Source organism: Urtica dioica, chromosome 1 (genome assembly GCF_054948205.1).
Source record: "Urtica dioica subsp. dioica isolate 48M chromosome 1, U.dioica_male_clone48M_v1_H2, whole genome shotgun sequence".
NCBI lineage: Eukaryota > Viridiplantae > Streptophyta > Magnoliopsida > Rosales > Urticaceae > Urtica > Urtica dioica.
Window position 1 is genome coordinate 16271514 of NC_142756.1, and position 15743 is coordinate 16287256.

At 37.5% G+C, this 15743-nt stretch overlaps 2 protein-coding genes across 2 annotated transcripts; both read left to right on the plus strand.

The window, feature by feature from the left end:
• Window positions 1–7579: 7579 nt before the first annotated feature.
• Window positions 7580–9845, plus strand: LOC149407528 (uncharacterized). The gene is made up of 6 exons (XM_089628949.1): window positions 7580–7626; window positions 8018–8297; window positions 8621–8824; window positions 8918–9043; window positions 9131–9337; window positions 9468–9845. Exons 2-6 carry the CDS (start codon window positions 8037–8039, stop codon window positions 9672–9674), a joined length of 1005 nt encoding a protein of 334 aa, XP_089485075.1. The 5' UTR covers window positions 7580–7626; window positions 8018–8036; the 3' UTR covers window positions 9675–9845.
• A 3216-nt stretch (window positions 9846–13061) lies between these two features.
• Window positions 13062–15310, plus strand: LOC149407529 (carotenoid cleavage dioxygenase 8 homolog B, chloroplastic-like). The gene is made up of 5 exons (XM_089620599.1): window positions 13062–13343; window positions 13668–14411; window positions 14505–14698; window positions 14770–15062; window positions 15165–15310. The coding sequence occupies exons 1-5, from the start codon at window positions 13062–13064 to the stop codon at window positions 15308–15310; spliced, it is 1659 nt and encodes a 552-aa protein (XP_089476725.1).
• The last annotated feature ends 433 nt before the right edge of the window (window positions 15311–15743 follow it).

The window sequence follows — 15743 nt, forward strand, 5'->3', positions numbered from 1 at the left end:
CGAGACTCGTTCTCAAGTCATAGTGTTTAAAAGTGCCCACTCACTGATTCCTTCTTTTCGAGTGATTTAGTGATAGAAACTTTCGTGGTTGCTCGAGGTGCCAAGGAAAGAAAGAGAGACGTGCTGCGAGGGGAGACGAGCGTTGCAACTTTCCAAAAGCTTCTACAAGGTTCAAGCTTCAAGAAAGGTTAGTAACTTTAATAGCTCATATTAGTTTTTATTTACATGTACATGCTCTTGTCTAGGTTAGTAAAAACTAGTTTTACTTAAAAAGAAAATTTTTAAAATTCCGCCGCTTAACGAAGCGTTAAACTTTTTCTTAAACCCTAGATCGATTCCAACAGTATCAACGTGGATTCTTGACTCCGCTGCTACTAACCATATTTGTTGTTCCTTGAATGGTTTCAAGAAAACCAAAAGCTTAGAGGAAGGCGAGTTCTGTTTCAAATAGGGTGATGGGAGCCTGGTGTCTGCGAAGGCTGTGGGATCCGTGACGCTGTCTTTTGAAGACCGCACTTTAAACTTGAATAATGTTTATTTTGTTCCTACCTTTGGGAAGAACTTAATATCCGTTGCTCGTCTTCGTGAGCAAGATTATTGTTTAAAGTTCATTAAGAATGGAATTCGTATTTCGTTTCCTGATAATTCTTTTGTCACTGATGCATGTATGAAGAATGCTCTTTTTTACATCTATCCCACTAAACCTTCTCTTTTAGACACCGAAATAGATAACGATCTAATTAGGGAGCCAAAGAGGATCAAACTTTCTGAATCCTCCGATCTAACAAAATCAACATACCTATGGCACTTAAGACTTGGTCATATCAGTCTAGATAGGATTAAGAGACTTGTGAGGGACGGTCCACTCCAAGCCTCTGCAATAGGTTCACTACCTACTTGTGAATCCTGCATAGAAGGAAAAATGACTAAGCGACCTTTCTCCGATAAGGGTCGAAGAGCCACTGAGTTGCTGGAACTAATACATTCTGATGTATGTGGTCAGCTCAGCCAACAGGCACGTGGAGGATACGAATACTTCGTTACCTTCACTGATGATTACTCAAGATATGGGTTTGTCTATTTGCTTAAACACAAATCCGAGACCTTTAACGTATTTAAGGTCTTTAGGGCTTTAGTGGAAAAGCAAACAGGCAAAGTGATCAAAACCCTTCGATCTGATCGAGGTGGTGAGTATATGTCTGGAGAGTTCGATGACTTTCTTAAAGAAGAAGGTATCGCTTCTCAGCTTACCGCACCTGGCACACCTCAACAAAACGGAGTGTCAGAGAGAAGAAACCGAACTCTTATGGAGATGGTTAGATCAATGATGAGTTACTCATCACTCCCGCTTTCCTTTTGGGGATATGCCCTCGAAACAGCCGCTTACATTCTGAACCAAGTTCCGTCTAAAACGGTTCCTGGTACTCCTTATGAACGATGGACTGGCCGTAAAGTGAATCTTGGCCGCATCCGAATTTGGGGTTGCCCTGCACACGTGCTGAGGCAAAAGACTAGCAAGTTGGCTAGTAGGTCAGAATTGTGCCTGTTTGTAAAATATCCGAAGGAAACCAAAGGTTTTACTTTCTATAGTCCCGAGGATGATAAGACTTTCGTTAGGACGAATGCTCGTTTCCTTGAGGAGGACTTTATGAAGGATGCGAAACCTAGAAGCAAAATTGTGCTTGAAGAAAAGTTGGGTGAGGAAGCTTCTACCTCATCTGTAAGAACTGTTCTTACCCCAACTGAAACACAACCTAACTCATCAGAATCTCGTCAAGTAGTACTTCGACGTAGTGGGAGGGCTGTTCAACAGCCTGACAGGTACATGTCTTATGGAGAGTCTGTTGTAGCCGTCTCCGACATGGATGACCTTGTTTCCTATAGCCAAGCGATGGCTTGTTCTGAATCAAACCTTTGGCTTGATGCCATGAAAGTTGAAATGCACTCGATGTATGTCAACAAAGTCTGGAAACTTGTAGACCTTCCTGAAGGGATTAAACCCGTAGGGTGTAAGTGGATATACAAGAAGAAAAGGGGTCCTGATGGGAACGTCGAGACGTTAAAAGCACGACTTGTGGCGAAGGGTTATACCCAACAAGAAGGGATTGACTATGAAGAAACCTTCTCGCCAGTCGCGATGCTTAAATCCATCCGCATACTCATATCCATAGCTGCAGCTCTCGACTATGAGATCTGGCAAATGGATGTCAAGACAGCCTTTCTGAATGGAAATCTTGACGAGCGCATTTACATGGCTCAACCAGACGGTTTCGTGGATAAAGGTCAAGAGACCAAGGTTTGTGAGTTGCTTAAATCCATTTATGGACTAAAGCAAGCATCTAGGTCATGGAATATTAGATTCGATGAAACTGTAAAGAGCTTTGGCTTTGAACAGTCAATAGATGAGCCTTGTGTTTACAAGTTAATACACGAAGGCAAGGTTGTGTTTCTGGTACTATATGTCGATGATATACTACTCATTGGTAATGACGTGGGTAAGTTATCTGAGGTTAAGGTCTGGCTGGCAAAGTAATTCGATATGAAGGATCTAGGAGAAGCCGCATACATTCTGGGAATCCAAATCTTTCGAGATAGGAAAAACCGGACCCTATCGCTCTCTCAATCATCTTATATTGATAAGGTGATGGATCGCTTCTCGATGCAAGACTGCAAGAGGGGTCAAACACCCTTTAGGCATGGAGTTTCACTCTCTAAGGACCAGTCTCCCAAGACTGCACAAGAGATTGAAGACATGAGGAAGATTCCTTACGCCTCTGCCGTAGGAAGCCTCATGTATGCTATGCTTTGCACTAGACCTGACATCTGTTTCGCCGTTGGCGTAGTTAGTCGTTTCCAATCCAACCCTGGACCCGAGCACTGGATTGCTGTTAAGCATGTTCTTAAGTATCTTCGAAGAACTAGGAACTTGATGCTTACATACTCAGGTACTGACCTGACTATGACGGGATATACCGACTCCGATTTTCAAGCGGATAAGGATTCCAGGAAATCCACTTCGGGATTTGTGTTCATCCTTAATGGTGGAGCTGTTGTGTGGAGAAGTATTAAGCAATCTTGCATTGCTGACTCCACAATGGAAGCAGAATATGTGGCTGCTTGTGAAGCATCCAAAGAGGCTGTATGGCTTAGAAAGTTCCTTAAGTATTTGGAAGTTGTTCCAAACGTCGACGAGCCCATGACCCTTTATTGTGATAATAGTGGGGCTGTCGCTAACTCAAAGGAACCTAGAAGCCATAAGCGCTCTAAGCATATTGAGAGGAAATACCATTTGATTCGAGAGATCGTGCAGCGCGGAGACGTGGAAGTGAAAGAAGATCTCTACGGTGGACAACCTAGCAGATCCATTCACCAAGGCCTTAGCGAACATGGTCTTCGACCAACTTCGAGAGGGATTAGGCATGTAGGACTACTCACATCTTCTTTGAGTCAAGTGGGAGTTTGTTGTCAATGGTGCCCACAAGAAGAGTTGTAGTCTTTATTTTGTACATTTGATGTAATAAAGTCTCATGAAGACTCTTGCTTGTAATTGCCTATTCATTCATTAATAAAGTTGAAACGTTCATTCATTCTTTCTTTGTTTGAAGCTTTATGATAAAACCTTAGTCTTTTAGTCCATAAACAAACTTAACAACTTACGAAGAGACAAATGTAGATTTGCATGAACAAACTCTTCGTAGTTTGCTTAAAACGATATATTCGCAATCTTAGGGTCAAAGGACTATTGACCTCAGTATGATTGTTAGAAGAATCTATGATGTCTGGTTATGAGGCATTGAGAGTTTGGGACTCTATAGTTCTTCTAGGTATCTTCCGAAGGTACTGAATTGACCAGTGCACTTCTAGAGACAATATAAGAACAAACCATTTAACCTCTTGTGTCTCGAAGTCACTATGTATGAATTGCATCATGCTTACCTTAATCCTGAAATGAGATATGCCATTTCACACCTTAGTATTCTCATTTGAGAAAGTCAAAGTTCGGACTCACTATGTGATTCCGAACAAGGCCTATTGGTGAAGTACTAAGTTGTGAGTATGTCATGAGTAACTTTGTGAAGTTCTCATAGATATGGAATTCATGTACAAGATTGCTGAAATGCAATGTATGTCACCTCATGCTTTGTTCCTTGGAGTGTGAATAAATGAACTGGCCAGTGTCCAAATTGAGTCCTGACTCTTTTGGATGAAACAATGTGACTTGTTAGCTCCTCGTCAATACATTGTTTCTAACTTATTCACAAGCGACAAAGGAGTTGAGGAAATAACAGCTAGAAGGGTAAAATGGTAATTTAGTAAATCCCGACAAGCTGATGACATTCATGAAGAGTAAACATAGATAATATTCAGTGGATCCGCTCATCATAATTAGGTCGAATTCTTGAGTAGAAAACAAATTCATTTGAACCGAGAGATTTTCAGTGTCAGCTCTTTAGTGGAGTCAGTTGGCATTAAGCTAAACTTGGAAAAGGTTTGTGAACTTTTGAGTCCAAGTGTTTAGCTCAAGCTTTGTTCATTTGGGTCCATGAGGTCACTGTCACGAATCACATCGATAGGAATAGTTAAACTGGAAGCTAAGTCAAAACAAGAACGAAAATAGTCAAAAGGGTATTTTTGTCTTTTGAGACATATGATGAAATGAATGTCAATAAATTTTTTGACAAGTTCATTTGATGACTTAATGTCACTCGGCCATAACTTGATTATTGGGCCTTGTGAATTAATTTCATTTCATAAGAATTTTATTGAAAATTCTTAATGGGCTTTTCTCATGTTGTCATGAACAAATGAAGAAGCTTCTAGAAGCTCCTTCTAGATGAGAATAGGCGCCCATAATACCCAAGGAAAGAGAGTTTATTTTGTGCATAAATGTATCAAGATACTTGCCAAAAGAAAAAGAGGAAACAAATTTCCTCTAGAAGGAAAGCATAACTTCGGCCAAGAGAGAGACAAAGCAAGGCTTGGAACAAAATAGGAAACAAATCCAAGGCTTATTGAAGCCTATGTTGGCCGAGCATCTCAAGTGGGAAAAGAGGTAATTGGCTCATGAATATGTGATATTCTATAGAAGAGGAAACTACCTTATAGAAGGTGAGACCTCTCCTATAAATAGGAGCCTCATTTCCTCACATTTCATTCATCCAAGTTTAAGAGATTTGAGAGACTCTCTCTCTAGAACTTTGGCCGAAAATCCTCTCTCTCTCTCTCTCTAGTTTATTTTCGATTTTTTCTTGTCTTGGCACCTAGGTCCTCACTCGACCTAGTGTTTAGCTCTGCGACTTCGAGACTCGTTCTTAAGTCGTAGTGTTTAAAAGTGCCCACTCACTGATTCCTTCTTTTCGAGTGATTTAGTGATAGAAACTTTCGTGGTTGCTCGAGGTGCCGAGGAAAGAAAGAGAGACGTGCTGCGAGGGGAGACGAGCGTTGCAAACTTTCCAAAAGCTTCTTCAAGGTTCAAGCTTCAAGAAAGGTTAGTAAACTCTTAGCTCATATTGGTTTTTAATTACATGTACTTGCTTCTTTGTCTAGGTTAGTAAAAACTGTTTTTACTTGAAAAGAAATTTTTTAAAATTCCGCCGCTTCCCGAAGCGTTTAATCTTTTTCTTAAACCCTAGATCAATTCCAACAACCAGCACACAAGAAGTCTTTCTTTTGAGCCAATAGAATCCCATAGATCAAAGAGGGAAAGCCAATAGGAAGCTTCACAGCATAAGACTTGGCATGTTTGACCAAGTGCTCCAAAACAAACTCTCCAAAATCAAAAGAAGCTCACGTACCTATCTGATAGATGAGACATGCCAGATCAGCCTTGATGCTTGACCCGTGAGAGGAAGGAGCCCAATTGGCGATACCTATCCTGTACAGAACGGAGTACTTGGCAGAAAGATCAGACGAAAGGTAGAGAATCTTTCTTTGGCCAAGTCTTCTTCTCATCATTACAGAGCTCTTTAGCCACATCATCCATAGAAGAGAGACGATCGGCATTGATAATCTTTCCACGGCCCAAGAAATCGTTGATCACAGAAGAAGAAACATCAAAGCAGTGGCCTCGGACATAGACTCTTTAGAACTCGGGGCGCAATGTGGCTGATCAATGGATGCAGACAGATTCACAACAAATTCCTTCACCAATTTGGGATAGTAAGGACCTATCCTCGTGAGAGTCTCGAGCAGCTGTGCATCATGCAGAAGCTCCATAATCACATCAATCTTCAGAGTTTCTTTGGACAGTTCTTTCTCATGAAACACAGTCTTACAAATCTCGAAGCATGTTGTCCGACATCTTTCCTTAACAATTTGCAGTAAAAAATAAGCCAACATATAACGTAACAAGAGATATCATACGTCAAAATTTTGATAAGTATTACATGTATACAAAATACACTCCTCAATTTGATCCATGTCATGTATGCACTGATTAGATAAATGATCAAGTCGTCTAGGTATGCCGTTTATCTCATGGTCTCATGGCTTACTCAAGCTTAACATTTTATATCTGAAAGCCGTACAATCTAGTGTCGGGAGTGATTTCGTGATAATCGCAATCCTATATATGATCCATAAGGGAAATATAAGGTAAGCTGTACAATCTCACATCCTCTGAGGAAGTTCATATGTAATGATTGTGAGACTATATAGATATTGGACCACATATTAAGAGCTTAGAGAGGAGTTTTCATGTATACGCTCTTGAAGCAATTGGAGCAGACTCGAGGGAATTTCGGGTCGCTATCGTAAATTAATAGAAATAGCTAGCGGAGGAGACACGCACTTTATGTTTAAGTTGTACTATACTGATTAAAGTAATGATCAATTTCTTCCAATTAAAGTAGTTGTTCTTATATTTTCTAATGTGCATTTATGTTCCCCTAATATCTTAAATTATGTTGATTTTGTAACCGCGAAATTCGGTGTCCATAGAATTTTAGAGCTTCTTTTTTTAAAAGAATATACCCCAACAACTAAATTGTTACGCGAATAATAATTTCAACCATGTTTTGTGATGATGGTTTTTCTCCTATGAATTGTTAGACCTTCTTTGAGAACATAGAACAAAATCATTATGATATACTTGGGAGCATTATCAAGATGTGATTCATAAACTCACATGGACTAGAAAAATTGTTTTCTAAATATTTAATCTAAATATTCAACAGTTATGTGGTACCTCTTCATTCATTTGAAACTTGCATACATTAGCATTGGAACCTAAATGCTTGGTATGGTGCTAACATTATAATAATTTCTCTCCACTTGTTTTAAATGGATTTTGTCGCTTATTTTCTTCATAAATTCTACACATATTTTTATTAATGCTTGCTCTCCAAGGAGCAGTAAATTATATATAATCTGTTGGAAAGTTGACTATAATTAAACAATACTTATTGCCATTTCTTGTTCAAGTTATACTTAGTTGACTTTCTTGGAGTGCAAGTATGGCCAGCGCTTAGTTGTTGAGTATTATATTATTCTACATGAAACTGTATACATACATAAAAGGGTAAGGGACACACAAACTTGATTAGATATTGTTGATATTGAGTTATCTATATATACACAACAAAGTTTTGGATTAACTTATTCCATCCGGTGCCTCGATTTGATCAGGTTGGATTTCTTTCCATAATTAGTCAGGCTTAATTAGCTTTTAAGTATGAATAGAGTTTGTTATTATACGTCTATTTACCTATTATTTTGCTAAGTCGCTACAAGTTATTATTTATTCAATTTAAAATGTCGAGGAATGTGATTTGTGTTCTTATTTATTTATTTATTTATTATGGTTTTTGTCTTCACCCCAGCTCGAACACATTTTTTTCACTTAGAATGCGATGATTTTATAATGGACCTAACATCTTGTTATTGTAATTTGTGTTTAAATATTTTTTTCTTCGATCTGTTACCATATATTTGCTTCCCATTAATAATGTTACCCGTTAAGTGGGTGGTTCTATTGTAAACGTATTTTGATTTTGCGATAATAAATTTTTTCTTATAGCATTTTGTTAGAGAGGAAAATGGAAATGGAATTGAGACGATCTCCCCAAATGCTTGAAAGCAAAGACAGCACGGAGAATTCTTGTAAAATTGGTTGTGAACAACATAAACTTGAGTCAAACAAGGTCAACAAGATCACTGAAGGCATTCATTCCACAGAAAAAAAAGTCCATCCATGGTATGAACAACCAAGCTTAAGGAGCAAAATCACCAAGGCTGAGAAGCTAATCCAAGCCCTCAATCGCGATCAAGTGCTCGCAAATAGAAAACTTGTAGCAAAGGTGATTTTACAAGCACATACATTGTTGAAAGAAGATTGAATACAAAATTAAGAACACGGATTTTACACACGAAAGACTCAATATTTGATCATGTAGAAAAAATAGGTTACTATTTATGTCACAAAACAGCAACATCCACTACTAGGTCCTTGATAAATAAGTTTCCTCACAACACGAGCCCGACCAAAAAATAATACATGTGTATGTACATAATATATATATATATATATATATATATATTGATTTCTAGCTAATTATCTTATTATGATATATATATATATATATATTTATATATATATAATAAGTTGGTAAAATGTGTGCAGTCGTCGTTCGAGAGATGGAACAAGATGCGTTGGGAGAGGGACGAGTTAGAAAGAGAAGAGACGAGGATCGCAAGTGATTTGAAGTCGAAAACAAGGGAATTGATTAATAAAAAGTTGTCACTCGACAAACTTTGCTTTTTAAACAAGGCATATCAACCAAAGATTAATGATTCCTATTTGTTGGGGAATGAAGTCGACAACAGTGTACGTATTAACACTACTCAACAATTTATTTACTGGTTGAATACCATGATCTCCTTCCTATACGATCTAATATTTTGAGCATGAATGATTTAGAGATTGAGCTTTAGAATTCTACATGGTTGCGAAAGCTTGGCTGAAGAGCGGAGACTTATAAGAGATATCAAAGCAAGTCAAAACAAAAGTGTTGATTGCACCAAGACTACTAGTACTTCCATAAAGGTTAGATAAAGTAGACCTTAAATTTAAAAATTACCCTTTCTAACTTTTATTTTAAGCAAATATTAGTGGCTTGTTTTTTCTTGGCAGTTTTTCTATTGGTATCAAGAGTATCTCCCTGAGTATCTCCCTGATTCTATCTACCTCAACGACGACGAGGAGGAGGATAAAAAACTCTTGGTGGATAAAAGTAAATTATGGGATTACAAATTGGAAAGATTGATGGCTAGTGCCCCGGTTAAAGGAGAGATTTGGAGCTCTCTAGGCTCCAAGAAAGTTGTAAAATGCAAGCTCAAAGTAAGTTTATACACCAAAACTATTATGTCATGAACCATTTTTCTCTCTTAATTATTTATTATTTATTTTTATCTTTGATACAATTGCAACACATAATTTGTTTTGTATGGCTTAACTTTTTTTTTAATAGCTTCTCAATGATGAAGTTGACAAGAAAATGACAGAAAAATGGGAGCATAGTGCTAAAGTTAAACGTTTCAAGAGAAAAAATAAAGAAGAAGAGATGCAAATTGATTATTTGTGGCGCAAACTAAATGACGTAGAACAAAGAAGGAAGGAAGCTTTTGAGCTTTTAAACAATTTGAGGATGCAATGTGGTAAAGATGTCAACATTTAGCGCCATAAATTTCGTTGAGTTATGGCTTAGTTTTAAAATATGAAGGTGATATGAATATGCTTGTGTCAAATGTATTCGACATTAGTGATCATTTTCGGCTTTAATTTTGCAACCAAATAGCCATAGTTTTTAATTTCCGTTTCAGTTATTTCCTTAGCTTTCGTTTTGTGTTTTGCCTAATAACTATGTTGTATTATATCTTTCTTTAGTTTTTCATATAATAATGCTCTATGATGGCGTCTATGATCTGATTAAGATTATATTTATGATAATAAATGTATATTTCTCACATTGATAATACGTATCCCATGAAAACGGTTAGTTGACATTGAGTGGCATTGGTAGTCTTATATACTCTTAGATCTTTATTTTGGAGGTGACCAAAACCACGATGCATATTTTTTTTAACTTATAATATTTAATAATGTTTTTAAGAAAATAGATATTTAATTTTTTTTTTTTATGATAATTTGGGTGAGTTTGATTTTCAAAAGAAAGCGTTTTTTTTTTTAATGTACCAGAATAATAATATTTTAAATCAAATTAAAGGGGCTTTAGCTCCCCCCTCTCGAGAGTGTCTGGTTTTAGTTTTGCAATTATGACATTCTTCATTAGTTGGAAAATTTAATGAAGCAAACTCTCGAAAACGTAGTTTGAGTGGTACCATGTCTATTTCTTTTTATGCGATAGGGTGCCATGGTTTAGTTTGAGTGGCACTACGTCGGTCTCCTTTTATGTGCTGAATGGCATTTACGTGATCATTATTATTATTTATTTATTTTTTTTATGTGAGGCCATAATCAATCCCATGAAATGTACGTGTGCTTAATGCAATCAGTTCTAAAACATATCTAATAAAAATAGTAATATATATATATAAGACCTTAATTATTGTCACATAAGTCATTTGACTATATCCCTAAAAATTGTCAAATGTTGACTAAATCCAAAATCACATGTTTAAAGTGGCTTACTTAGTTACAAATCTCTATAATAAATGAGTCATATTATATACATCGTTTCTCCCTTTTCATTAGTCACGTTTTTTGAGAAAATTGGCATATCTTAAAAACTAAGAGCTCAAATAATTCTTAATTAGCTCTCGACAATCAAAACTCTAAAAAAAGCTCATAAATTACATTTTTTTTAAATAGTACAAGATAGATATTATTTGAATATCTAAACCGTAGAGCTAAATTTGACTTTTTATAATTAAAAATTAGTCCAAAATAGAGTATCGTCAAACGAAAAATCTTCTTCATGGTTTGAGCGACGGCGCTTGGAGCGTAAAGGGAAAAAAAATCTTCTCAATATCCGGGAAAAACACAAATCCACATAATTTCAAGATTGAAAAAACAAAAATTATGACTAAGAAACAAATAAAAGTTTTCAGTCAATACGATTATATACTTAATACTTTCTAAAGAGAAAATGACCGCAAAAATACACAAAATTTTACGCTAGATACACCTGATTATCTATTCTTTTTTTTTCGACGGATAAAATACTTATTATTTACTTTTGGTTTGACCGTTACTACTGCATTGTTAAAGTTAAATGGAATGCCACGTGTAATGATCTGAGAGATTTTTTAAAAACAAAATACCATTTATTTTCGTTTTAAAAGCAAAGAAAACTTGGTTTTCATTTTAAAATTAAAAGTTTAGTACTCTTATTAATTTACTAATAACTTATTAGAAAATACTCTATAAATATTCTAGAAAACTAACTATAAGTTTTTTCAAAATTCTATTTATATGTGCTTATTTACAAAATACCATTTATATTATGATAAAAAAAACTTGTATCTGAGGGTTTTTATTTTATTTTGTTTACAAAATACCATTTATATTATGATAAAGAAATACCATTTATATTTTTTTTAATCAAAGCAAATTTTGTTTTGATTTTAAAATAAAAAATTTACTAATCTTATTTACTTTTATATAGCTTATAAGAAAATACGCTATGAATATTTTAGAAAACTAATTATAAATTTTCAAAATTTAATCTCTACGTACCCCGATTGTGTATTTGTTTTTATAGTTTTTATACTTGGGAATGTTTACAATTTAAAAAAAAAATCAAAATCAAGTTTTCTTTGTTTTAAAAATAAATATAAATGGTATTTTTTTATTAGAATTTAAATGATATTTTGTTAAAGAAAAAAAAAAACTCCACTCATAGCATGACACGTGACATTCCGTTAACTTTAATAACTTAGTAACGGTGGAACTGAAAGTAAATAATAAGTATTTTATCCGTAGAAAAAGAATAAATAACCAAGTGTATCCAGCGTAAAATTTTGAATATTTTTGTCCCTATTTCCTCTTTTCTAAAACATCAACATGCTAAATGTTCCAATAAGAAGACAAAGAGTTGTGCGAGCTTGTATGCTTCAATCGAACTATCAATAATACATTAATCCATTTAATTACTAAATGTCCTAATTTGGCTACATTTGGTTTAAGCTTTTGTTGTGTCATAAAATATTAATAAAGAATGATATATCATATACGTTGACCCTGTGTGATGGTGTGTGAGATTTTGACAACAAAATCAAATTTTCAAACAGGGCTGAGTTTTCATGACGGAAGTCTATATCTGTCGTGGAAAGTTAAATAAATTGAGACCTTTCACGATAAAAATAAATTTTCGTCATGAAAAGCTCGGAGTCGGGAGTTTCCACGACAGGAAAAAAAATTCTATTATGAAAATTTTATCGTTCAATCGATTAACTGTAGTGAATTTTACATACAAATTTTAGGGATATTTTTTCTTCATGAGGTTAAGTACCCTCATGAGGTTTGCAGCCCCGTAGTTTCCTGTCATTTTCTCTCTAGTATTTTCCAATGGGTCTTCTGTAATGGTGTCATATGTACTACAAAGGCTGTTTGCTAACTAGGCGACAAGGAATTGTTGAAAAGGGTTCAGTTTTCTAGCTAGCTATACTACCATTTCTATGCCGTTGAAAAAGAAGGACGTGTCTTTTAATGTATGTTGGGAATGGAAACACACCGCTCAAGTCGACATGCAAATCGATTTGCTCATACCAACACCATTTAAGCATCGCGCATATACGCACGTTAATTAATATGACATGCACATTGTTGCACTTTTATTAACAGACGCACAGACACTACTAATTAATTGACCTCTGACTCTAAATTTATTAACGGATAAAATCCATGTTCCGACTAATTAACTATGTAATTTGTCAAAGCATTAATTCCGACATATATCCATCTATATATATATATAGCCATGTGTGTCCTGGATCAAACACTCACCACTCACCATACAAACAATCGTCTTTAACAGCTCCAAAAATACCTTCCATCGATCTCTCTTGTTTCTTTGTTGTAATTTAATCCGGTTATTAATATAATGGCCTCAATCGCTTCATCTCTGGCGATTGGTAACACCCCAGTTCTGCTTCAGAAGCCAAACGCAATCCCAAACAAGCTCTCCTCTGGTTTCTCAAAGAGACTCTCCTCCTCCAAATTAGTCAACCGTCGGAGCTCCACTACAGTCAACGCCAAAGCGGCTGCTCAGCCGTCGTCTACGGCGGTGGCTCCGACCGGCGATCGTCACGTGGCGTGGAGCAGCGTTAAGCAGGAGAGGTGGCAAGGCGAGCTCGTCGTCGAGGGAGAGATTCCGAAATGGCTGGTAATTAACTCACGTTTAGTTGTGGGCTTTTGATCGGTTTAAATAGTCAAAGCATCTCTGACGACTCAATCAAAATTAACCAAAAAGATCGACTATCTTAAATGTTTGGTAAAAAAACGATTTGAAATTAAATTATTTGAAAAAATTAGAAAGAAAAACGGTTAGTAATCTTAGTCAACTTAAAAAAAAAAAAAAATCAAGGTTAAATTTCAAGCCGACTTTAAGCAACGTGGCATCACGTGCATGCATTATTAATTATTATTTCATTTTGATAAAAGATTTTATTCACGTGGCCGTGCATGGTTGTCATTATTTGCCATGCAGAACGGGACGTACCTCCGCAACGGACCCGGACTGTGGCACATCGGCGACTACGAGTTCCGCCACATGTTCGACGGTTACGCTACTCTCGTCCGTCTCGACTTCAACGACGGCCGTCTCGTCGCCGGCCACCGCCAGATCGAGTCGGAGGCGTACAAGGCCGCCGTGGCCAACAATAAGATCTGCTACCGCGAGTTCTCCGAGGTCCCCAAACCCGACAACTTCATGTCCTACATGGGCGAGCTCGCCAACCTCTTCTCCGGCAAGTCCCTCACCGACAACGCCAACACCGGCGTCGTCCGGCTCGGCGACGGCAGGGTGATCTGCCTGACGGAGACTCAGAAGGGCTCCATCGTGGTGGACCCCGACACCCTCGACACCGTCGGGAAGTTAGAGTACACGGACTCGCTCGGTGGGCTCATCCACGCGGCTCATCCCATCGTGACAGAGTCCGAGTTCATCACTCTCTTGCCTGACCTAGTCAAACCCGGCTACATCGCAGTCCGGATGGTTCCCGGCTCAAACGAGAGGAAGGTCATCGGGAGAGTTGACTGCCGTGGGCCCGGGTTCCCCGGGTGGGTCCACTCGTTCCCCGTGACCGAGAACTACGTGGTGATCCCGGAGATGCCTCTCCGATACTCCGCCCAGAATCTTCTCAAGGCCGAGCCGGCCGAGCTTTTCAAGTTCGAGTGGCAACCCGAGTCCAAGGGCTTCGTCCACATCATGTGCAAGACCAGCGGCAAAATCGTATGAATTGATCTACCCTTTGTTTATATGATATTTTTTTTTCCTCCTGTCCAAACTTATATGCTTTTTATTTTTATTTTTTATTAACAAAAGGTTGCGAGCGTGGAAGTTCCAAACTTTATAGTATTCCACTTCATCAACGCGTACGAGGAGCGCGACGAGGACAGAAGAGTCACGGCCGTGATTGCTCACGGTTGCGAGCACGAAGCCGACCCTACGATCCTCCAGACCCTCAAGCTCCACGACCTCCGCTCCTTCGGTGACCAAGATGTGTTGCCTATGGCCAGGTATATATCTCTATATATTGTGTTCTTAATTGATTGTTTCTATGATATATATACTGTGGTGTGGTGGTCAGGGTTGGGAGGTTTAGGATTCCCTTGGATGGGAGTCCGATGGGAGAGTTGGATGCGGCGATGGACCCGAACGAACACGGGAGAGGGATGGACATGTGTAGCATAAACCCTAACTTCTTGGGCAAGCCTTACCGTTACGCCTACGCCATGGGGGCCCACCGTCCGTGCAATTTCCCCAACACCGTGTCGAAGCTCGATTTCGATGCGAAGAAGGCGAAGACCTGGCACGAGGAAGGCGCAATCCCATCTGAGCCCTTCTTCGTTGCTCGTCCCGGGGCGACCGAGGAAGACGATGGTAATTAAATATGTCATTTTTTTTTTCTTTTTTTACTTTGGTATTCCCTGATCAATATATAGTCTGTTAAAACCTTTGATGGTTGTGGTATTTTTGTTGTAGGCGTTGTGATAACCATGGTGAGCCAGAAGAACGGAGAAGGATACGCGTTGCTGCTCGATGGCTCGTCGTTCGAAGAGATCGCTCGTGCTAAGTTCCCATACGGCCTTCCATACGGTCTCCACGGTGCTTGGGTTCCTAGGACATAAAATAGTGATGATCGATGTTTTTCTATATCACCTTTGTTAAGAAAATAATTTCAGTGTATTATTTGCACAATATTATCAATGTTGGTTAATCAGTAAAAGTTGATGATCTCTTTGTGACTATTTTGGATTTACGGTATTGGAACAACCAATACATTTTACTTCTAAATTATCTAAGTGCTAAGGTAATGGAGTCATCTAATATTCTACTACAGTAGAACATAGCGCTCAATGGTAAATAATCAACATATATATAAGGATATAATGGGACTGTTCGATGAATAAAACTCCAAGTTGACTATTTTATCATAGCACTCATGGCACTAAAAGTTCATTATCTGTTTACACAGTTTAAAAGAAAACACTACAAATAACGTGACGCCAGAATAATTAATTTCATTATAAATCATGATATTGTACTTTAACGTGATGGAAA

Bases quoted from the DNA above. Each gene is read 5' to 3' on its own strand.
- LOC149407528 (XM_089628949.1), top strand. From the start codon at position 8,037: ATGGAAATGGAATTGAGACGATCTCCCCAAATGCTTGAAAGCAAAGAC. The intron at 9,044-9,130 runs GTTAGATAAAGT...TTTTCTTGGCAG, and splicing joins CTACTAGTACTTCCATAAAG to TTTTTCTATTGGTATCAAGA. The intron at 9,338-9,467 runs GTAAGTTTATAC...TTTTTTTAATAG, and splicing joins TTGTAAAATGCAAGCTCAAA to CTTCTCAATGATGAAGTTGA.
- LOC149407529 (XM_089620599.1), top strand. From the start codon at position 13,062: ATGGCCTCAATCGCTTCATCTCTGGCGATTGGTAACACCCCAGTTCTG. The intron at 13,344-13,667 runs GTAATTAACTCA...TTTGCCATGCAG, and splicing joins GAGAGATTCCGAAATGGCTG to AACGGGACGTACCTCCGCAA. The intron at 14,699-14,769 runs GTATATATCTCT...TGTGGTGGTCAG, and splicing joins GATGTGTTGCCTATGGCCAG to GGTTGGGAGGTTTAGGATTC.